This window comes from Cherax quadricarinatus, chromosome 86, assembly GCF_038502225.1.
Source record: "Cherax quadricarinatus isolate ZL_2023a chromosome 86, ASM3850222v1, whole genome shotgun sequence".
Taxonomy (NCBI): Eukaryota; Metazoa; Arthropoda; class Malacostraca; order Decapoda; family Parastacidae; genus Cherax; species Cherax quadricarinatus.
Genome location: NC_091377.1, coordinates 15,916,577 through 15,940,117, shown reverse-complemented (window position 1 = coordinate 15,940,117; position 23,541 = coordinate 15,916,577). Strand labels below are relative to the sequence as shown.

Here is a 23,541-nt window from a genome sequence, read left to right as displayed (position 1 = left end):
TACTGTAGACGACTGAGTCACTGTGATGGTGTAGACTACTGAGTCACTGTGATACTGTAGACTACTGAGTCACTGTGATGGTGTAGACTACTGAGTCACGGTGATACTGTAGACTACTGAGTCACGGTGATGCTGTAGACTACTGAGTCACTGTGATACTGTAGACTACTGAGTCACTGTGATACTGTAGACTACTGAGTCACTGTGATGGTGTAGACTACTGAGTCACTGTGATACTGTAGACTACTGAGTCACTGTGATACTGTAGACTACTGAGTCACGGTGATACTGCAGACTACTGAGTCACTGTGATACTGTAGACTACTGAGTCACTGTGATACTGTAGACTACTGAGTCACTGTGATACTGTAGACTACTGAGTCACGGTGATGGTGTAGACTACTGAGTCACTGTGATACTGTAGACTACTGAGTCACTGTGATACTGTAGACTACTGAGTCACTGTGATACTGTAGACTACTGAGTCACTGTGATGGTGTAGACTACTGAGTCACTGTGATACTGTAGACTACTGAGTCACGGTGATACTGTAGACTACTGAGTCACTGTGATACTGCAGACTACTGAGTCACTGTGATACTGTAGACTACTGAGTCACTGTGATGGTGTAGACTACTGAGTCACTGTGACACTGTAGACTACTGAGTCACTGTGATACTGTAGACTACTGAGTCACTGTGATGGTGTAGACTACTGAGTCACTGTGATACTGTAGACTACTGAGTCACTGTGATACTGTAGACTACTGAGTCACGGTGATACTGCAGACTACTGAGTCACTGTGATACTGTAGACTACTGAGTCACTGTGATACTGTAGACTACTGAGTCACTGTGATGGTGTAGACTACTGAGTCACTGTGATACTGTAGACTACTGAGTCACTGTGATACTGTAGACTACTGAGTCACTGTGATACTGTAGACTACTGAGTCACTGTGATACTGTAGACTACTGAGTCACTGTGATGGTGTAGACTACTGAGTCACTGTGATACTGTAGACTACTGAGTCACTGTGATACTGTAGACTACTGAGTCACTGTGATGGTGTAGACTACTGAGTCACTGTGATACTGCAGACTACTGAGTCACTGTGATACTGTAGACTACTGAGTCACTGTGATACTGTAGACTACTGAGTCACTGTGATGGTGTAGACTACTGAGTCACTGTGATACTGTAGACTACTGAGTCACTGTGATACTGTAGACTACTGAATCACTGTGATGGTGTAGACTACTGAGTCACTGTGATACTGTAGACTACTGAGTCACTGTGATACTGCAGACTACTGAGTCACTGTGATACTGTAGACTACTGAGTCACTGTGATACTGTAGACTACTGAGTCACTGTGATACTGTAGACTACTGAGTCACTGTGATACTGTAGACTACTGAGTCACTGTGATACTGCAGACTACTGAGTCACTGTGATACTGTAGACTACTGAGTCACTGTGATACTGTAGACTACTGAGTCACTGTGATACTGTAGACTACTGAGTCACTGTGATACTGTAGACTACTGAGTCACTGTGATACTGTAGACTACTGAGTCACTGTGATACTGTAGACTACTGAGTCACTGTGATACTGTAGACTACTGAGTCACTGGGATGGTGTAGACTACTGAGTCACTCTGATGGTGTAGACTAATGAGTCACTGTGATACTATAGACTACTGAGTCACTGTGATACTGTAGACTACTGAGTCACTGTGATGGTGTAGACTACTGAGTCACTGTGATGGTGTAGACTACTGAGTCACTGTGATGGTGTAGACTACTGAGTCACTGTGATACTGTAGACTACTGAGTCACTGTGATGGTGTAGACTACTGAGTCGCTGTGATGGTGTAGACTGCTGAGTCACTGTGACTGCAGGCTGCTGAGTCACTCTGATGGTGTAGACTACTGAGTCACTGTGATGGTGTAGACTACTGAGTCACTGTGATGGTGTAGACTACTGAGTCACTCTGATGGTGTAGACTACTGCGTCACTGTGATACTGTAGACTACTGAGTCACTGTGATACTGTAGACTACTGATTCACTGTGATGGTGTAGACTACTCAGTCATTGTGATGGTGTAGACTACTGAGTCACTGTGATGGTGTAGACTACTGAGTCACTGTGATACTGTAGACTACTGAGTCACTGTGATACTGTAGACCACTGAGTCACTGTGATGGTGTAGACTACTGAGTCGCTGTGATGGTGTAGACTACTGAGTCACTGTGATGGTGTAGACTACTGAGTCGCTGTGATGGTGTAGACTACTGAGTCACTGTGATACTGTAGATCACTGAGTCACTGTGATGGTGTAGACTACTGAGTCGCTGTGATGGTGTAGACTACTGAGTCACTGTGATACTGTAGACCACTGAGTCACTGTGATGGTGTAGACTACTGAGTCGCTGTGATGGTGTAGACTACTGAGTCACTGTGATACTGTAGACCACTGAGTCACTGTGATGGTGTAGACTACTGAGTCGCTGTGATGGTGTAGACTGCTGAGTCACTGTGACTGCAGGCTGCTGAGTCACTGTGATGGTGTAGACTACTGAGTCACTGTGATGGTGTAGACTACTGAGTCACTGTGATGGTGTAGACTACTGAGTCACTGTGATGGTGTAGACTACTGAGTCACTGTGATACTGTAGACTACTGAGTCACTGTGATGCTGTAGACTACTGATTCACTGTGATTGTGTAGACTACTGAGTCACTGTGATGGTGTAGACTACTGAGTCACTGTGATACTGTAGACTACTGAGTCACTGTGATGCTGTAGACTACTGATTCACTGTGATGGTGTAGACTACTGAGTCACTGTGATGGTGTAGACTACTGATTCACTGTGATACTGTAGACTACTGAGTCACTGTGATGCTGTAGACTACTGATTCACTGTGATGGTGTAGACTACTGAGTCACTGTGATGGTGTAGACTACTGAGTCACTGTGATGGTGTAGACTACTGAGTCACTGTGATACTGTAGACTACTGAGTCACTGTGATACTGTAGACCACTGAGTCACTGTGATGGTGTAGACTACTGAGTCACTGTGATGGTGTAGACTACTGAGTCACTGTGATGGTGTAGACTGCTTAGTCACTGTGACTGCAGGCTGCTGAGTCACTGTGGTGTAGACTACTGAGTCACTGTGATGGTGTAGACTACTGAGTCACTGTGATGTTGTAGACTACTGAGTCACTGTGATGGTGTAGACTACTGAGTCACTGTGATGGTGTAGACTACTGAGTCACTGTGATGGTGTAGACTACTGAGTCACTGTGATGGTGTAGACTACTGAGTCACTGTGGTGTAGACTACTGAGTCACTGTGATGATGTAGACTACTGAGTCACTGTGATGGTGTAGACTACTGAGTCACTGTGATGGTGTAGACTACTGAGTCACTGTGATGGTGTAGACTACTGAGTCACTGTGATGGTGTAGACTACTGAGTCACTGTGATGGTGTAGACTACTGAGTCACTGTGATGGTGTAGACTACTGAGTCACTGTGATGGTGTAGACTACTGAGTCACTGTGATGGTGTAGACTACTGAGTCACTGTGATGGTGTAGACTACTGAGTCACTGTGATGGTGTAGACTACTGAGTCACTGTGATGGTGTAGACTACTGAGTCACTGTGATGGTGTAGACTACTGAGTCACTGTGATGGTGTAGACTACTGAGTCACTGTGATGGTGTAGACTACTGAGTCACTGTGATGGTGTAGACTACTGAGTCACTGTGATGGTGTAGACTACTGAGTCACTGTGATGGTGTAGACTACTGAGTCACTGTGATGGTGTAGACTACTGAGTCACTGTGATGGTGTAGACTACTGAGTCACTGTGATGGTGTAGACTACTGAGTCACTGTGATGGTGTAGACTACTGAGTCACTGTGATGGTGTAGACTACTGAGTCACTGTGGTGTAGACTACTGAGTCACTGTGATGATGTAGACTACTGAGTCACTGTGATGGTGTAGACTACTGAGTCACTGTGATGGTGTAGACTACTGAGTCACTGTGATGGTGTAGACTACTGAGTCACTCTGATGGTGTAGACTACTGAGTCACTGTGATGGTGTAGACTACTGAGTCACTGTGATGGTGTAGACTACTGAGTCACTCTGATGGTGTAGACTACTGAGTCACTGTGATGGTGTAGACTACTGAGTCACTGTGATGGTGTAGACTACTGAGTCACTGTGATGGTGTAGACTACTGAGTCACTGTGATGGTGTAGACTACTGAGTCACTGTGATACTGTAGACTACTGAGTCACTGTGATGGTGTAGACTACTGAGTCACTGTGATATACCTTACCACTCCTGTTTGTCTCCACTGAAAATGTCTTCATAAATCTCGTGTTGAGCTCCACTTACTTTCCAGTAATTTCTTGTTATCTCCCATCCGTTCTCAGCCTGATTACCCGGTCGTTGACTTTATTTTCCTCCTGATGTGGCTGTACAACAGCTTTGGGTCAGATTTGGCTTTCGATGCTTTGTTATTCACATACTGTCTCTGGGTTTCTCTCCTTATTCATGCATAATTGTTTCTGGTTCTTTGGCTCATCTATGTCTTCTACACCATTTCCTTGTTCTCGTGCACTTAGTTTTGATCCCTCTACACCTCTGGGTGAACGAAGGGCATGTACTGGACTTCTCATTATTTTCTGTGTCCCTTGGGTATGAACGGTACGAACTTGTCGTCTGCCTCCCTGCACTTTGTGGTCACATAGGGACACATCACAAGAGGCGCTCCACAGGGGCCAGTGTTGGATCCCTTGTTGTTCACAATTTACATAAATGGTACAGACGAGGGTATAAATAGTGACATAAGCAAGTTTGCTGATGACACCATAATAGGCCGTCGAATTCATTCTGACGAGGACACTAGAGTGCTCCAGGAAGATCTGAATGGACTGGTGCAATAGTCAGTGAGGTGGCAGATGCAGTTTAACATAGACAAATGCAAAGTTTTAAGCATTGGAAAGGTAAATAACCATGATATTCATAAACTAAACAATGTAGATCTTAATATCTCTGATTGCGAAAAAGATTTGGGAGTTCTAGTTAACAGTAATCTACAGCAGAGACAACAGTGCCTAAATATTCAGAATAAAGCTAATAGAATTCTTGGCTTCATATCAAGAAGTATAACTAACAGGAGTGCACAGATTATTCTTCAACTCTATGTATCGTCGGTTAGGCCTCATTTAGATTATGCTGCACAGTTCTGGTCACCATATTACAGAACGGATGTAAATGAGGATGACAAAGATGATCCCATGTATCAAAAGTCTTTCTGTTTCAGGGCTCTGAATCTGCACTTTCCAGAAAGAGGTAGAATTAGGGGGAATATAATTGAGGTGTATCAATGAAAAACGGAATAAATAAAAGGAATGTAAATAATGTGCTAAAAATATCTAACCAAAATAGGGCTTGCAGCAATGGTTTCAAATTGGAAAAATTTAGATTACCAAAAAAAGATAGAGGAAAGAATTGGTTTGATAATAGAGTTGTGGATGAGTGGAACAAACTCCTGAGTAGTGTCACTGAAGCTTAAACGTTGTGTAGTCTCAAAAATATGTTAGATAAATATATGATTGGGTGTGGGTGGAAGTGAATTGGACTTGCCTCGCATGGGCCAGTAGGCCTGCCGTTGTGCTCCTTCATTTTTATGTTCTATCATTTCATTTACTGTCTTTCACTCCAGTTCCCTTCCCACTTCACCTCATGCAAGAATTGCCTCACGGTTATATAGTCCCTTTTATTTTTAAGTTTGGCTTCACACAGCCTCCTCATGCTGCTTCATTCTCCACTGATAACTCGACAATAAATTCTTCAAATACAATGTGGAGTTATCAGTGGAGTACTGAGGGGCCTTTTACATGTGATGTTCCCATTGTTACATCTACTCAAGGTGAATGTCAGGTCCAGCGTTCATATATATATATATATATATATATATATATATATATATATATATATATATATATATATATATATATATATATATATATATATATATATATACAAACACTGATCTCTGGCTGAAGGAGACTCGAACCTACGAACCTTGGAACAAGGTACGCAATCTTTACCAATCTACCCACACTGGACAATACCTTGGAGTCCAGCTTGTGCTAGGCTTTGATCCAAGGCAGCCAACTTTCAGGGAGAAGGCTTACAGCTTTTCATTTCATCCCCTGCATGCATCAGCCTTACTAGAGATATTAACAATGCTAGGAATTTGCAAGAGCAGGCGAAATATACACAAACACTGATCTCTGGCGGAAGGAGACTCGAACCAAACAGTTCCCATATCGGCAATGGGAAGGCGACTCGTGGCTCTGCACCTTGCTGCCCCAATTCACACAGAATATACGTGTATTTGCAGCGAAGCTCAAGCAGACCAATATTCTCTATAAGGATTACAATGTCTACATGGTGTTAACTGTTCCAAAACCAAGGGCTGGCATGCAAGACACAATGAGGTCAACATCATAAAGAGAACCCTTGCTACAGCTGGATGCCCAGCCGAGGGAGCCCCGATCGCTAGTAGCCAACAATACCCACAACCCAGCAAACCGCCCCGACGGGATCACCATCTATCCTTGGAAGAATGGCAAGCTCTTAGCATAGGACTATACCTGTGTGTCCATACTGGCTGACACCTATATTCATCACAGTGTTGGGCGACAGGGAGGAGCTGCTGACCACAGGGAGGAGTACAAGATCAGCAAGTACAGGGACATAGGCCAACAGTATCAATTTGTCCCAGTGGGATCAGAGACCTTGGGAACATGTGGAAAAAATGCCACACGTTTCCTTAAAGAATTGGGTTCCAGACTCATCGACACCACCAGGAACCCAAGGGCAGCCACTTTCAAGTTCCAGCGCCTCAGCATGGCCATCCAGAGGGGAAATGCTTGCTGCATACTTGGCTCGCATCCAGCTTCGGAGGAGCTGGAGGAAATTCATGATCTTTAACACATTGTACCATTGTATTCATGTTTGTGTTTTCTGTAAATGTATTCTGTTTATTAATAAATGTTCACATAGAATATAAAACATAGGGGATAGTAGAAAATATTCAAACAGCTCCGGGGAGAACCTTGAGTTTTCCCTGAGGTACGTTTGTCTTCTCTGAGGATGAGGGTTTCCAGTCCAGCTATAGAGGTGGTACTTCCCTATATCTGTTTAATATATATATATATATATATATATATATATATATATATATATATATATATATATATATATATATATATATATATATATATATATATAACTTTATTTGAAGACAAAACACATAAATCTACAAGGTGGCCCATGGCCTGGTGGCAATCATTTCACACGGTGAGGGTCCGGGTTCGATTCCCGGCGAGGGTAGAAACATTGGGCGTGTTTCCTTACATTGATTGTCTATGTTCACCCATCAGTCAAATGGGTACCTGAGTGCCAGTGGACTGGTGTGGGTTGCATCCTGGGGGAAAACTGACCTAATTTGCGGGAAATGCTCAACATAACAAGCGACTTTCTATATAGTAGTATGTCACTGATGTCAGCTATGGTCTGTATACCTTGTACATCTACTTGTATACCTTGTACATGTACTTGTATACCTTGTACATGTACTTGTATACCTTGTACATGTACTTGTATACCTTGTACATGTACTTGTATACCTTGTACATGTACTTGTATACCTTGTACATGTACTTGTATACCTTGTACATGTACTTGTATACCTTGTACATGTACTTGTATACCTTGTACATGTACTTGTATACCTTGTACATGTACTGGTATACCTTGTACATGTACTTGTATACCTTGTACATGTACTTGTATACCTTGTACATGTACTTGTATACCTTGTACATGTACTTGTATACCTTGTACATGTACTTGTATACCTTGTACATGTACTTGTATACCTTGTACATGTACTTGTATACCTTGTACATGTACTTGTATACCTTGTACATGTACTTGTATACCTTGTACATGTACTGGTATACCTTGTACATGTACTTGTATACCTTGTACATGTACTTGTATACCTTGTACATGTACTTGTATACCTTGTACATGTACTTGTATACCTTGCACATGTACTTGTATACCTTGTACATGTACTTGTATACCTTGTACATGTACTTGTATACCTTGTACATGTACTGGTATACCTTGTACATGTACTTGTATACCTTGTACATGTACTTGTATACCTTGTACATGTACTTGTATACCTTGTACATGTACTTGTATACCTTGTACATGTACTTGTATACCTTGTACATGTACTTGTATACCTTGTACATGTACTTGTATACCTTGTACATGTACTGGTATACCTTGTACATGTACTTGTATACCTTGTACATGTACTTGTATACCTTGTACATGTACTTGTATACCTTGTACATGTACTTGTATACCTTGTACATGTACTTGTATACCTTGTACATGTACTTGTATACCTTGTACATGTACTGGTATACCTTGTACATGTACTTGTATACCTTGTACATGTACTTGTATACCTTGTACATGTACTTGTATACCTTGTACATGTACTTGTATACCTTGTACATGTACTTGTATACCTTGTACATGTACTGGTTGTAAATAAAAGTATTATTATATTAATTCTTCATATTCAACAGACTTCCGTATTTCTTCGTGTATTTTATTAATAAAATCATTGATGGTTGAGGAAGAGTGTAAAATAAAGAAAACGAGGTGTTGCTTATGTCTACTGCATCAAGCAATAAATTATTAGAATATGAGACAAAAGGAGCACTGTAGGAAGCCTACTGGCCCGTCCTAGGAAAGTTCAACTCACACCCACTTATGTACTTGTCTGACTTACAATTACAGCCACACAAGGTTTTAATTTTAATGAAGCCGCTCGGGAATTTGTTCCCGTCATCCACAACTCTGTTACCAAAATCATTAATTTCCTATATATTTTATATCTAAATTTTTCCAACCTTGAACTTATTGCTGTGTTCTGTCTTGGTTAATTATTTTTAGCACGTTATTTATATCCCCTTTGTTTATTCCTGCTTGCCATCTGTTTATATCTGCCCTGATTCTATGTCTTTCCATAGAGGGCAGATTCAGGGCCCCTCAGTCTGACCATGTAGGAAAGATTTTTGATATATGGGATTAACTTTGTCATCCTTCCCTGTAGGTTTTTCAGTGCATCAAAATTCATTCTATAATACGGTGACTAGAACTGTGTAAATGAGGTCTTACCAATGATATATAGAGCTGAACCACGCCTCTGTCCAGTAAAAAATTCTTCTATTCCCTGTGTTTACTTTACTCAAGCTCCAGTGTGGAACTCTATTGAAGGATTTCTGAAGTCTATGTACACATCATATTCAATACCATGATCTACCTCCTCAAATACCTTAGTGATAACTTGTAAGGCAGCAACGCCCCTTTGTATAACTGTGATGAGATTCATTGATAGGTAGGCTTTAACCTGTCTATTGTCTCTTTGTTGATTACCCTGCCTTTCTGTTGTCCTGTCTGGGTGTTTATTACCCTGCCTTTCTGTTGTCCTGTCTGGGTGTTTATTACCCTGCCTTTCTGTTGTCCTGTCTGAGTGTTTATTACCCTGCCTTTCTGTTGTCCTGTCTGGGTGTTTATTACCCTGCCTTTCTGTTGTCCTGTCTGGGTGTTTATTACCCTGCCTTTCTGTTGTCCTGTCTGAGTGTTTATTACCCTGACTTTCTGTTGTCCTGTCTGAGTGTTTATTACCCTGACTTTCTGTTGTCCTGTCTGGGTGTTTATTACCCTGCCTTTCTGTTGTCCTGTCTGAGTGTTTATTACCCTGACTTTCTGTTGTCCTGTCTGAGTGTTTATTACCCTGACTTTCTGTTGTCCTGTCTGAGTGTTTATTACCCTGCCTTTCTGTTGTCCTGTCTGGGTGTTTATTACCCTGCCTTTCTGTTGTCCTGTCTGGGTGTTTATTACCCTGACTTTCTGTTGTCCTGTCTGAGTGTTTATTACCCTGACTTTCTGTTGTCCTGTCTGAGTGTTTATTACCCTGACTTTCTGTTGTCCTGTCTGGGTGTTTATTACCCTGCCTTTCTGTTGTCCTGTCTGAGTGTTTATTACCCTGCCTTTCTGTTGTCCTGTCTGAGTGTTTATTACCCTGCCTTTCTGTTGTCCTGTCTGGGTGTTTATTACCCTGCCTTTCTGTTGCCTTGTCTGGGTGTTTATTACCCTGCCTTTCTGTTGTCCTGTCTGAGTGTTTATTACCCTGCCTTTCTGTTGTCCTGTCTGAGTGTTTATTACCCTGCCTTTCTGTTGTCCTGTCTGAGTGTTTATTACCCTGCCTTTCTGTTGTCCTGTCTGGGTGTTTATTACCCTGCCTTTCTGTTGCCTTGTCTGGGTGTTTATTACCCTGCCTTTCTGTTGTCCTGTCTGAGTGTTTATTACCCTGCCTTTCTGTTGTCCTGTCTGAGTGTTTATTACCCTGCCTTTCTGTTGTCCTGTCTGGGTGTTTATTACCCTGCCTTTCTGTTGTCGTCTAAGTGTTTATTACCCTGCCTTTCTGTTGCCTTGTCTGGGTGTTTATTACCCTGCCTTTCTGTTGTCCTGTCTGAGTGTTTATTACCCTGCCTTTCTGTTGTCCTGTCTGAGTGTTTATTACCCTGCCTTTCTGTTGTCCTGTCTGGGTGTTTATTACCCTGCCTTTCTGTTGCCTTGTCTGGGTGTTTATTACCCTGACTTTCTGTTGTCCTGTCTGGGTGTTTATTACCCTGCCTTTCTGTTGTCCTGTCTGAGTATTTATTACCCTGCCTTTCTGTTGTCCTGTCTGAGTGTTTATTACCCTGCCTTTCTGTTGTCCTGTCTGAGTGTTTATTACCCTGACTTTCTGTTGTCCTGTCTGGGTGTTTATTACCCTGCCTTTCTGTTGTCCTGTCTGGGTGTTTATTACCCTGCCTTTCTGTTGCCTTGTCTGGGTGTTTATTACCCTGCCTTTCTGTTGCCTTGTCTGGGTGTTTATTACCCTGACTTTCTGTTGTCCTGTCTGGGTGTTTATTACCCTGCCTTTCTGTTGTCCTGTCTGAGTGTTTATTACCCTGACTTTCTGTTGTCCTGTCTGAGTGTTTATTACCCTGCCTTTCTGTTGTCCTGTCTGAGTGTTTATTACCCTGCCTTTCTGTTGTCCTGTCTGAGTGTTTATTACCCTGCCTTTCTGTTGTCCTGTCTGAGTGTTTATTACCCTGCCTTTCTGTTGTCCTGTCTGGGTGTTTATTACCCTGCCTTTCTGTTGCCTTGTCTGGGTGTTTATTACCCTGCCTTTCTGTTGCCTTGTCTGGGTGTTTATTACCCTGACTTTCTGTTGTCCTGTCTGGGTGTTTATTACCCTGCCTTTCTGTTGTCCTGTCTGAGTGTTTATTACCCTGACTTTCTGTTGTCCTGTCTGAGTGTTTATTACCCTGCCTTTCTGTTGTCCTGTCTGAGTGTTTATTACCCTGCCTTTCTGTTGTCCTGTCTGAGTGTTTATTACCCTGCCTTTCTGTTGTCCTGTCTGAGTGTTTATTACCCTGCCTTTCTGTTGTCCTGTCTGGGTGTTTATTACCCTGCCTTTCTGTTGCCTTGTCTGGGTGTTTATTACCCTGACTTTCTGTTGCCCTGTCTGAGTGTTTATTACCCTGACTTTCTGTTGCCTTGTCTGAGTGTTTGTTACCCTGCCTTTCTGTTGCCTTGTCTGGGTGTTTATTACCCTGCCTTTCTGTTGTCCTGTCTGAGTGTTTATTACCCTGCCTTTCTGTTGCCTTGTCTGGGTGTTTATTACCCTGACTTTCTGTTGCCCTGTCTGAGTGTTTATTACCCTGACTTTCTGTTGCCTTGTCTGAGTGTTTGTTACCCTGACTTTCTGTTGCCCTGTCTGAGTGTTTATTACCCTGACTTTCTGTTGCCTTGTCTGAGTGTTTATTACCCTGACTTTCTGTTGCCCTGTCTGAGTGTTTATTACCCTGACTTTCTGTTGCCTTGTCTGAGTGTTTGTTACCCTGACTTTCTGTTGCCTTGTCTGAGTGTTTATTACCCTGACTTTCTGTTGCCTTGTCTGGGTGTTTATTACCCTGACTTTCTGTTGCCTTGTCTGGGTGTTTATTACCCTGCCTTTCTGTTGCCTTGTCTGGGTGTTTATTACCCTGCCTTTCTGTTGCCTTGTCTGGGTGTTTATTACCCTGCCTTTCTGTTGCCTTGTCTGGGTGTTTATTACCCTGCCTTTCTGTTGCCTTGTCTGGGTGTTTATTACCCTGCCTTTCTGTTGCCTTGTCTGGGTGTTTATTACCCTGCCTTTCTGTTGCCTTGTCTGGGTGTTTATTACCCTGCCTTTCTGTTGCCTTGTCTGGGTGTTTATTACCCTGCCTTTCTGTTGCCTTGTCTGGGTGTTTGTTACCCTGACTTTCTGTTGCCTTGTCTGGGTGTTTATTACCCTGACTTTCTGTTGCCTTGTCTGGGTGTTTGTTACCCTGACTTTCTGTTGCCTTGTCTGGGTGTTTATTACCCTGCCTTTCTGTTGCCTTGTCTGGGTGTTTGTTACCCTGACTTTCTGTTGCCTTGTCTGGGTGTTTGTTACCCTGACTTTCTGTTGCCTTGTCTGGGTGTTTATTACCCTGACTTTCTGTTGCCTTGTCTGGGTGTTTGTTACCCTGACTTTCTGTTGCCTTGTCTGGGTGTTTATTACCCTGACTTTCTGTTGCCTTGTCTGGGTGTTTGTTACCCTGACTTTCTGTTGCCTTGTCTGGGTGTTTATTACCCTGACTTTCTCTTGCCCTGTCTGAGTGTTTCTCTAATAAAAAAAATCTTTCTAGTGCAATTGACAAAGAAATAAAAGTTGAATTTCCCAACGTTTAAGTGTACACACGTTGTTCTTACACAGACATAATTATTACCTTCAATCGATAGACTTCAAACCTAAACACTAACTTAGGTTCGTTTTCTGTGTACAGGAGGTTGTCATGTCGTGGCTGAGGAATGAAACACTTGAGTGGGAGAAAGCAAACGTGGTCACCTTTTTGGTCATCACGGCATCGATCATTTACACTCTTGTGAGACTCTTCAAATGGCAGCATAAGGTGAGTGCACATGTTTAGGAACAGGTACGACAGGATTCATATAAGCTGTTAAACCTACCGTAAGCGTTTTGTGGACATCAACCTTTTACTTTAACCTACATACCGCAAAAAATGACTGCAGAGTTGTGTAGGATACGAGGGTTGGCTGAGGCGAAGTGTTCCTCTCACCTAGTTTCTGAGAGCAAGTGAGAATGAACAGATTCTAACCCATATCAAGCCAGTCCAAAACTTAGCAAGCTACTATAACCACTACCCCATGTCGGTCTAATAAGATTCATACAATTTAGTATATTTCTGTACACCAGAGAGGTTTTACAGAAGAATCTCACACACTAACTCGGCTCTGGCAAGCTCTAACTTGTTTTCTCAAAAGCATTGTTAATGACTTGCAAAGCCATAGTAAAATGATAGTAAACAATAAGGAGAATGGACAGGAATCGAACTCATTGCAAGACAGTCATGAAATTAGGAGACTCAGTGTTCTAACTACTACATCACGCCAGCTTAACCTGGATTTGTGGTCACAATGTGACCTCACACACATTCCTTACACTATATATCACTGTGTACTTGAGCTTTCAGAGATTATGTCATGTGAACTTTACGTCCAGCATGAACTTAGCTTCTGGTAACCATGTCAGTTGTTGAATTAGCCTCTGAGAACCTCTGGTATCCTCACTCACATGTGTCTGTACTGTGACAAGATAAGATAAGATAAGATAAGATTTCGTTCGGATTTTTAACCCCGGAGGGTTAGCCACCCAGGATAACCCAAGAAAGTCAGTGCGTCATCGAGGACTGTCTAACTTATTTCCATTGGGGTCCTTAATCTTGTCCCCCAGGATGCGACCCACACCAGTCGACTAACACCCACGTACCTATTTGCTGCTAGGTGAACAGGACAACAGGTGTAAGGAAACGTGTCGAAATGTTTCCACCCGCCGGGAATCGAACCCGGGCCCTCCGTGTGTGAAGCGGGAGCTGTAGCCACCAGGCAGTTGTGTGCCAAGTGAACAAATAAATAACAGTCAGTCTTGTACATGTACTTGTATACCTTGTACATGTACTTGTATACCTTGTACATGTACTTGTATACCTTGTACATGTACTTGTATACCTTGTACATGTACTTGTATACCTTGTACATGTACTTGTATACCTTGTACATGTACTTGTATACCTTGTACATGTACTTGTATACCTTGTACATGTACTGGTAGTAAATATTCAGTACTGTGTTGGGCTGTAGTTAACATTTTAGATTCTGTTTGGTGGACTTATGATGTCGTTGTTATTAATACATGTTCAAGGTTGTGCCTACGTTGCTTCTCATTCAGACTTTCTGAATATTGTGCTAAAAATATTCTTTAAATAGTGACGTTAGGCTAAGTTCATATTGCTTTGATTTACTATTTTCCAAGACTGGTGTTCGAGAAGTGATTTTATTTTTGTTTTAAACCATTATGTGCTTGTCCACTTTTGTTAAAGAGATTAGGCCTCGAGGTGGATCAGGGTCTGATCAATCAGGCCAGCCAGGGGTCTTGAAGACAGCCAGGAGTCTTGAAGACAGCTAGGGGTCTTGAAGACAGCCAGGAGTCTTGAAGACAGCCAGGGATATTGAAGACAGCCAGGAATCTTGAAGACAGCCAGGGGTCTTGAAGACAGCCAGGGGTCTTGAAGACAGCCAGGAGTCTTGAAGACAGCCAGGAGTACTGAAGACAGCCAGGAGTCTTGAAGACAGCCAGGGGTCTTGAAGACAGCCAGGAGTTTTGAAGACAGCCAGGGGTCTTGAAGACAGTCATGAGTCTTGAAGACAGCCAGGGGTCTTGAAGACAGCCTGGGGTCTTGAAGACAGCCAGGAGTCTTGAAGACAGTCAGGAGTCTTGAAGACAGCCGGGGGTCTTGAAGACAGCCAGGAGTCTTGAAGACAGCCAGGAGTCTTGAAGACAGCCAGGAGTCTTGAAGACAGCCAGGGGTCTTGGAGACAGCCAGGGGTCTTGGAGACAGCCGGGGGTCTTGAAGACAGCCAGGAGTCTTGAAGACAGCCAGGAGTCTTGAAGACAGCCAGGAGTCTTGAAGACAGCCAGGGGTCTTGGAGACAGCCAGGAGTCTTGAAGACAGCCAGGGGTCTTGAAGACAACCAGGAGTCTTGAAGACAGCCAGGGATCTTGAAGACGGCCAGGAGTCTTGAAGACAGCCAGGGGTCTTGAAAACAGCCAGGGGTCTTGAAGACAGCCAGGAGTCTTGAAGACAGCCAGGAGTCTTGAAGACAGCCAGGAGTCTTGAAGACAGCCAGGAGTCTTGAAGACAGCCAGGAGTCTTGAAGACAGCCAGGAGTCTTGAAGACAGCCAGGAGTCTTGAAGACAGCCAGGAGTCTTGAAGACAGCCAGGAGTCTTGAAGACAGCCAGGAGTCTTGAAGACAGCCAAGAGTCTTGAAGACAGCCAGGAGTCTTGAAGACAGCCATTAGTCTTGAAGACAGCCAGGAGTTTTGACGACAGCCAGCGGTTTTGAATACAGCCAGGAGTCTTGAAGACAGCCAGGAGTCTTGAAGACAGCCAGGAGTCTTGAAGACAGCCAGGGGTCTTGGAGACAGCCAGGAGTCTTGAAGACAGGCAGGGGTCTTGAAGACAACCAGGAGTCTTGAAGACAGCCAGGGATCTTGAAGACGGCCAGGAGTCTTGAAGACAGCCAGGGGTCTTGAAAACAGCCAGGGGTCTTGAAGACAGCCAGGAGTCTTGAAGACAGCCAGGAGTCTTGAAGACAGCCAGGAGTCTTGAAGACAGCCAGGAGTCTTGAAGACAGCCAGGAGTCTTGAAGACAGCCAGGAGTCTTGAAGACAGCCAGGAGTCTTGAAGACAACCAGTAGTCTTGAAGACAACCAGGAGTCTTGAAGACAACCAGTAGTCTTGAAGACAGCCAGTAGTCTTGAAGACAACCAGTAGTCTTGAAGACAGCCAGTAGTCTTGAAGACAGCCAGTAGTCTTGAAGACAACCAGTAGTCTTGAAGACAGCCAGTAGTCTTGAAGACAACCAGTAGTCTTGAAGACAACCAGTAGTCTTGAAGACAGCCAGTAGTCTTGAAGACAGCCAGTAGTCTTGAAGACAACCAGTAGTCTTGAAGACAGCCAGTAGTCTTGAAGACAGCCAGGAGTCTTGAAGACAGCCAGTAGTCTTGAAGACAGCCAGTAGTCTTGAAGACAGCCAGTAGTCTTGAAGACAGCCAGTAGTCTTGAAGACAGCCAGTAGTCTTGAAGACAGCCAGTAGTCTTGAAGACAGCCAGTAGTCTTGAAGACAGCCAGTAGTCTTGAAGACAGCCAGTAGTCTTGAAGACAGCCAGTAGTCTTGAAGACAGCCAGTAGTCTTGAAGACAGCCAGGAGTCTTGAAGACAGCCAGTAGTCTTGAAGACAGCCAGTAGTCTTGAAGACAGCCAGTAGTCTTGAAGACAGCCAGTAGTCTTGAAGACAGCCAGTAGTCTTGAAGACAGCCAGTAGTCTTGAAGACAGCCAGTAGTCTTGAAGACAGCCAGTAGTCTTGAAGACAACCAGTAGTCTTGAAGACAACCAGTAGTCTTGAAGACAACCAGTAGTCTTGAAGACAGCCAGGAGTCTTGAAGACAGCCAGGAGTCTTGAAGACAGCCAGGAGTCTTGAAGACAGCCAGCGGTTTTGAATACAGCCAGGAGTCTATTGGTAATCCCCCTAATGAGCAACAAAATACGTCATTGCGATATTCCTGCCGAATATGTCTACAAAACTCATAAGAGGAAACAAGAGTATTAATTAGTTAATAAATATTTTAGTTTCCCGTTCTATTTTTCAACATACACTGTGAGGACGTGTGTGTCACGGGTTGTCTCAGCAGGAACAGTGTGTGTGTCACGGGTTGTCTCAGCAGGAACAATGTGTGTGTCACGGGTTGTCTCAGCAGGAACAATGTGTGTGTCACGGGTTGTCTCAGCAGGAACAGTGTGTCACGGGTTGTCTCAGCAGGAACAATGTGTGTGTCACGGGTTGTCTCAGCAGGAACAATGTGTGTGTCACAGGTTGTCTCAGCAGGAACAATGTGTGTGTCACAGGTTGTCTCAGCAGGAACAATGTGTGTGTCACAGGTTGTCTCAGCAGGAACAATGTGTGTGTCACAGGTTGTCTCAGCAGGAACAATGTGTGTGTCACAGGTTGTCTCAGCAGGAACAATGTGTGTGTCACAGGTTGTCTCAGCAGGAACAATGTGTGTGTCACAGGTTGTCTCAGCAGGAACAATGTGTGTGTCACAGGTTGTCTCAGCAGGAACAATGTGTGTGTCACAGGTTGTCTCAGCAGGAACAATGTGTGTGTCACAGGTTGTCTCAGCAGGAACAATGTGTGTGTCACAGGTTGTCTCAGCAGGAACAATGTGTGTGTCACAGGTTGTCTCAGCAAGAACAATGTGTGTGTCACGGGTTGTCTCAGCAGGAACAATGTGTGTGTCACAGGTTGTCTCAGCAGGAACAATGTGTGTGTCACGGGTTGTCTCAGCAGGAACAATGTGTGTGTCACAGGTTGTCTCAGCAGGAACAATGTGTGTGTCACAGGTTGTCTCAGCAGGAACAATGTGTGTGTCACAGGTTGTCTCAGCAGGAACAATGTGTGTGTCACAGGTTGTCTCAGCAGGAACAATGTGTGTGTCACAGGTTGTCTCAGCAGGAACAATGTGTGTGTCACAGGTTGTCTCAGCAGGAACAATGTGTGTGTCACGGGTTGTCTCAGCAGGAACAATGTGTGTGTCACAGGTTGTCTCAGCAGGAACAATGTGTGTGTCACAGGTTGTCTCAGCAGGAACAATGTGTGTGTCACGGGTTGTCTCAGCAGGAACAATGTGTGTGTCACAGGTTGTCTCAGCAGGAACAATGTGTGTGTCACAGGTTGTCTCAGCAGGAACAATGTGTGTGTCACAGGTTGTCTCAGCAGGAACAATGTGTGTGTCACGGGTTGTCTCAGCAGGAACAATGTGTGTGTCACAGGTTGTCTCAGCAGGAACAATGTGTGTGTCACGGGTTGTCTCAGCAGGAACAATGTGTGTGTCACAGGTTGTCTCAGCAGGAACAATGTGTGTGTCACAGGTTGTCTCAGCAGGAACAATGTGTGTGTCACAGGTTGTCTCAGCAGGAACAATGTGTGTGTCACGGGTTGTCTCAGCAGGAACAATGTGTGTGTCACAGGTTGTCTCAGCAGGAACAATGTGTGTGTCACAGGTTGTCTCAGCAGGAACAATGTGTGTGTCACAGGTTGTCTCAGCAGGAACAATGTGTGTGTCACAGGTTGTCTCAGCAGGAACAATGTGACACAGGTTGTCTCAGCAGGAACACTGTGTGTGTCACAGGTTGTCTCAGCAGGAACAATGTGTGTGTCACGGGTTGTCTCAGCAGGAACAATGTGTGTGTCACAGGTTGTCTCAGCAGGAACAATGTGTGTGTCACAGGTTGTCTCAGCAGGAACAATGTGTGTGTCACAGGTTGTCTCAGCAGGAACAATGTGTGTGTCACGGGTTGTCTCAGCAGGAACAATGTGTGTGTCACAGGTTGTCTCAGCAGGAACAATGTGTGTGTCACAGGTTGTCTCAGCAGGAACAATGTGTGTGTCACGGGTTGTCTCAGCAGGAACAATGTGTGTGTCACGGGTTGTCTCAGCAGGAACAATGTGTGTGTCACAGGTTGTCTCAGCAGGAACAATGTGTGTGTCACGGGTTGTCTCAGCAGGAACAACGTGTGTGTCACGGGTTGTCTCAGCAGGAACAACGTGTGTGTCACGGGTTGTCTCAGCAGGAACAATGTGTGTGTCACAGGTTGTCTCAGCAGGAACAATGTGTGTGTCACAGGTTGTCTCAGTAGGAACAATGTGTGTGTCACAGGTTGTCTCAGCAGGAACAACGTGTGTCACAGGTTGTCTCAGCAGGAACAACGTGTGTCACAGTTTGTCTCAGCAGGAACAACGTGTGTCACAGGTTGTCTCAGCAGGAACAATGTGTGTGTCACAGGTTGTCTCAGCAGGAACAATGTGTGTGTCACAGGTTGTCTCAGCAGGAACAATGTGTGTGTCACAGGTTGTCTCAGCAAGAACAACATCCAGAAGTTTTGTTACACATTTCGTGCCCGAATAATAGGCTCAGGAAGGACTAGCATAATAAAGTTGATCTTAACAAGTGTTAACTAACACCACAACATACCTACGTTAGTTGATATCAATGTTGAGTAAGAAATTCTTACCTTTATCCAGCTAGTACTGTACCACCTGTTACTCTTACATTAAAATGTCACATTAGTTGCTAATGTGTGCTTATACCCGGCATATTGACGGTAATTCTATCTTTATTACTAATTTTCTTCTCACTAGATCGATTAAGTTACAGTAATGTTAAGACCTTTTTACCTAAACTTATTACGCAATGTACTTATGATATCAGTGGCACCAGTGGCGTCGTAAGGGATGGGGGGTGTGCCCTAGCAACGTCACTCAGAGGCACTCTTGTGGAGTGCCTATGAGTGGCACTCACGTCCTCTCTAACTTATTTTTGTCTTCGTTTGAAGCTTTATTACATCTCATTTACCTCATCCTGTGAGAGGAACTAAAACTGTCCCAATGGACATCAGCCAGACAGCTTAGTTTCCTGTGTTCTCCTTGGCTACTAATATTCTATGATCAGTGATCCATATAAAGTCATCGTCATCAATTTTATCGTCATTATCTTCATCTCCCCCCGCAGCTTGAGGAATATGTACACATACCTCCCTCATTGCCTCCTGTTATCAAGTACTTCTCTTAACTAAACTGTTGTAATAATTATCATTGTGTCTGTAGTGACTTCAGATAAATTTTAATGGAATCAGTAATACTGATTTCTAGATAAAATTTCTTCCTTTCCTTTCATTCCTTCTATTTCATTTATCAGCTTTACATTTTCACTATTTTATTTTGTATTATTCTTTCGTATTTTATTAAGTTTTCCACAGTTTTGTAATTTTATTCACCTGTCACCTGGAGACAGTAAACACTGGGATGACGACCCAAGGGATAGTGAAGATAAATTAACAGAAAATACCGGTGAAGGCGCCATTGTTAGTACAAGTAGGGAATGCAATCACGAAGAACCAAGGCAAATAGAAATCAAACTTATGTACTTTCTATGACTTAGGTATTTGCAGGCATGGAATATCTGGAAAGACGGATGGGACGTGCGACTCTGACTGCCCTAGAAAATGTCGTGCCCATGTGACAACAGGAGACTGCAACCTTCCTTCCAGCAGTCTTTTCCACCCTGAAATGTGTCACTCTTCAGTTCAGGAAAGACAGTGTTATACCTTACATTACCAGGCACACCACCTAAAGGGTACAAGAAGTCACAGAACATCCAGACCATGGAACAACCTGGGTAGTCACAGCCACTCCAGAGAGAGAGGTTTCTTAGCACCAGGAAGGAAAAAAAGCTGGCAGGAAATTACAGAAATCGTAAACCAACTCGAATCACTTCTGGAGAGGAGTCGCAGTCGGTGGCCTCCACTCCAAACCAACAGATATTAGTGCCAGGTAAAAAAGCCTTTCCCCCACATACCATCCATACGACGATATTCGTCTTTGCAAATATACAGGGTCTACAGCCAGCAACGAGCAAGAAAATAACTTTTATCCGTGGACTGCTTACAGAGTCAAACGCAATGTTCGTGGTTTTCGCAGAGACCCAGGATCACTATGACAATGAAATATGGATCCCGGGTTATAACCAATATAGATGCGACAGAGTGAACAGGTAAAACGGGTGGGGAAGGCGGGGGGGGGGGGGGGGTTGGCCTGTGCGTCAGTCACTGATATGCTCGGAACTACTAAACACCTCAAATGATGCCATTGATGTTTTGGCAATAAAGATCGAGAACCAAAACCTGGTCAATGTGGTTGCATACAAGCCTCCGGATGCAACTTCCCAACAATTCCAGAAACAGCTTTTGAAAATCGACCACTGTCTGGAAAATCTTCCAGCTTCTGCCCCAAACATCTTGCTCCTGGAAAATTTCAATCTAAGGCACCTAAAATGGAGGAATGTAGCTTCTAAATCTCTGCACCAAATTCACCTTAATCCAGCAAATAACAGAGCCAACAAGATTGGAGAATACACTGGACCTCATCTTCACTAACAATGATGATCGGATGCGATATATTACCATATCAAAAACAATATACTCAGATCACAGCATAACAGAGGTTCAGACATGTATGCGTGGAGCCCCAGACCAACAAAATATGATCAGTCACGAGGGAACCTTCACCAAATTCAACTTAAATAACAAAAACATAAGGTGGGACCAAGTCACCCAGGTCCTAAATGATACACAAACTGGAAAGATAGCCTAAGCAACACTGATCCCAACCTATGTCTAGAAAAAATTAACTCTGTGGCACTCGAGTTATGCATAGAGCATATTCCTTTAAGGAAATGGAAGAGAAGATGTAAACTAGAAAGGGAGAGGCGCTCCCTACACAGGCAAAGGCGAAGAATAACAGAGCGGCTAAAAAAAACCAATATGTCAGTAATAGGAAAGGAGGTAATGGGCAGAGAAATGGCAAACATCGAATTTAAGCTGAAGGAATCTTATAGGAGACAAGAAAAGCAGGAAGAATTAAAAGCCATAAATGAAATTGAAGAAAACCAAAATATTTCCCAGTATGACTCAGTTTATAGCGAGCTGCTAGCCAGATTGAGAGTCGAAGATCTAAATGAATTTTTAATGAGCGAGACTCAGAATTTGGTAGATTCAAACCTATCTGATATTACCCTAACACCACATGACTTCGAGAAGGAGATTAATGACATGCCCATGCACTCTGCCCCAGGCCCAGACTCATGGAGCTCCGTGTTCATCAAGAACTGCAAGAAGCCCCTGTCATGGAGTGGGAGCATGGACACAGGGGTCGTCCCACAGCTGCTAAAAACACCAGACATAGTCCCACTCACAAACGTGGAAGTAAAGCAATAGCAAAGAACTACAGACCGATAGCCATAACATCCCATATCATAAAAATCTCTGAATGGGTTCTAGAAAGTAAGATCGCCACTCATCTAGATACTCATCAGTTACACAACCCAGGGTTACAGGGTTTAGAGCAGGTTGCTCCTGTCTGTCCCAACTGCTGGACACTATGACAAGGTCCTGAATGCTCTAGAAGACAAACAAAACACAGATGCGGTATACACAGCCTTTGACAAGTGTGACCATAGTGTAACAGCACGAAAAATGTGTGATAAAGGAATAACAGGAAAGTTGGTAGATAGATCTATAATTTCCTAACAAATAGAACACAAAGAGTAGTAGTAAACAGAGTAAAGTCTGAGGCGGCTACTGTGAAAAGCTCTGTTCCACAAGACACAGAACTACTACTAATAATATTTTTAATTCTACAAGTACATGTACAAGGTATACAGTCCTAGCTGACATCAGTGACATACTGCTACATAGAAAGCCGCTTGTTATGCAAAGCATTTCGGACAAATTAGGTCAGTTTTGTCTCGGAATGCGACCCACATCAGTCGACTAACACCCATTTTACTGAAAGGGAACTTAGACAACCAGTGTAAAGAAACACGGCCAATGTTTCTGCCCTCGCCGTGAATCGAACCCGGACACTCGCCGTGTGAAGCAAGAGCTTTAGCCACCAGGCCACGGGGAGCCGTCCTGTTCCTCATCCTCATATCAGACATTGTATCAATCGCATCTGCTAGAAAAATGACAGGATGGATAATGAGAACCTTCAAAACTAGGGATGCCAAGCCCATGATGACGCTCTTCAGGTCGCTTGTTCTATCTAGGCTGGAATATTGCTGCACACTAACAGTACCTTTCAAGGCAAGTGAAATTGCTGATCTAGAAAATGTACAGAGAACCTTCACGGCAGTGCAATAAAACACCTGAGTCACTGGGAACGCTTAAAGTTCCTCAACCTGTATTCCCTGGAACGCAGGCGGGAAAGTTACACGATTATATACACTTGGAAAATCCTAGAGGGACTAGTACCAAATCTGCTCACGGAAATAACTCCCTATGAAAGCAAAAGACTCGGCAGACGATGCAACATCCCCCTAATGAAAAGCAGGGGCGCCACTAGCACGTTAAGAGACAACACAATAAGTGTCAGGAACTCAAGACTGTTCAACTGCCTCCCAGCATACATAAGAGGGATTATGAATAGATCCCTGGCTGTCTTCACGAAGGCTTTGGACAGGTACCTAAAGTCAGTACCTGATCAGCTGGGCTGTGGTTTGTACATCAATTTGTGTGGCTAACAGTAACAGCCTGGTTGATCAGGCCCTGATCCAACATGAGGCCTGGTCACAGACCTGGCCGCGGGGGCGTTG

The 23,541-nt window shown here is 43.8% G+C and overlaps 1 protein-coding gene across 2 annotated transcripts in view; it reads left to right on the top strand.

Annotated features, from left to right (window-relative positions):
• LOC128703068 (cytochrome P450 4C1-like) overlaps positions 1 to 23,541 on the top strand; it is an 87,937-nt gene that overhangs the window by 13,841 nt on the left and 50,555 nt on the right. For both annotated transcript variants that reach the window (XM_070103665.1, XM_070103666.1), the window contains exon 2: positions 13,035 to 13,160. In XM_070103665.1, coding sequence (XP_069959766.1) covers positions 13,044 to 13,160 — 117 coding nt within the window. In that variant the 5' untranslated portion in view covers positions 13,035 to 13,043. The remainder of the gene's footprint in view (positions 1 to 13,034; positions 13,161 to 23,541) is intronic.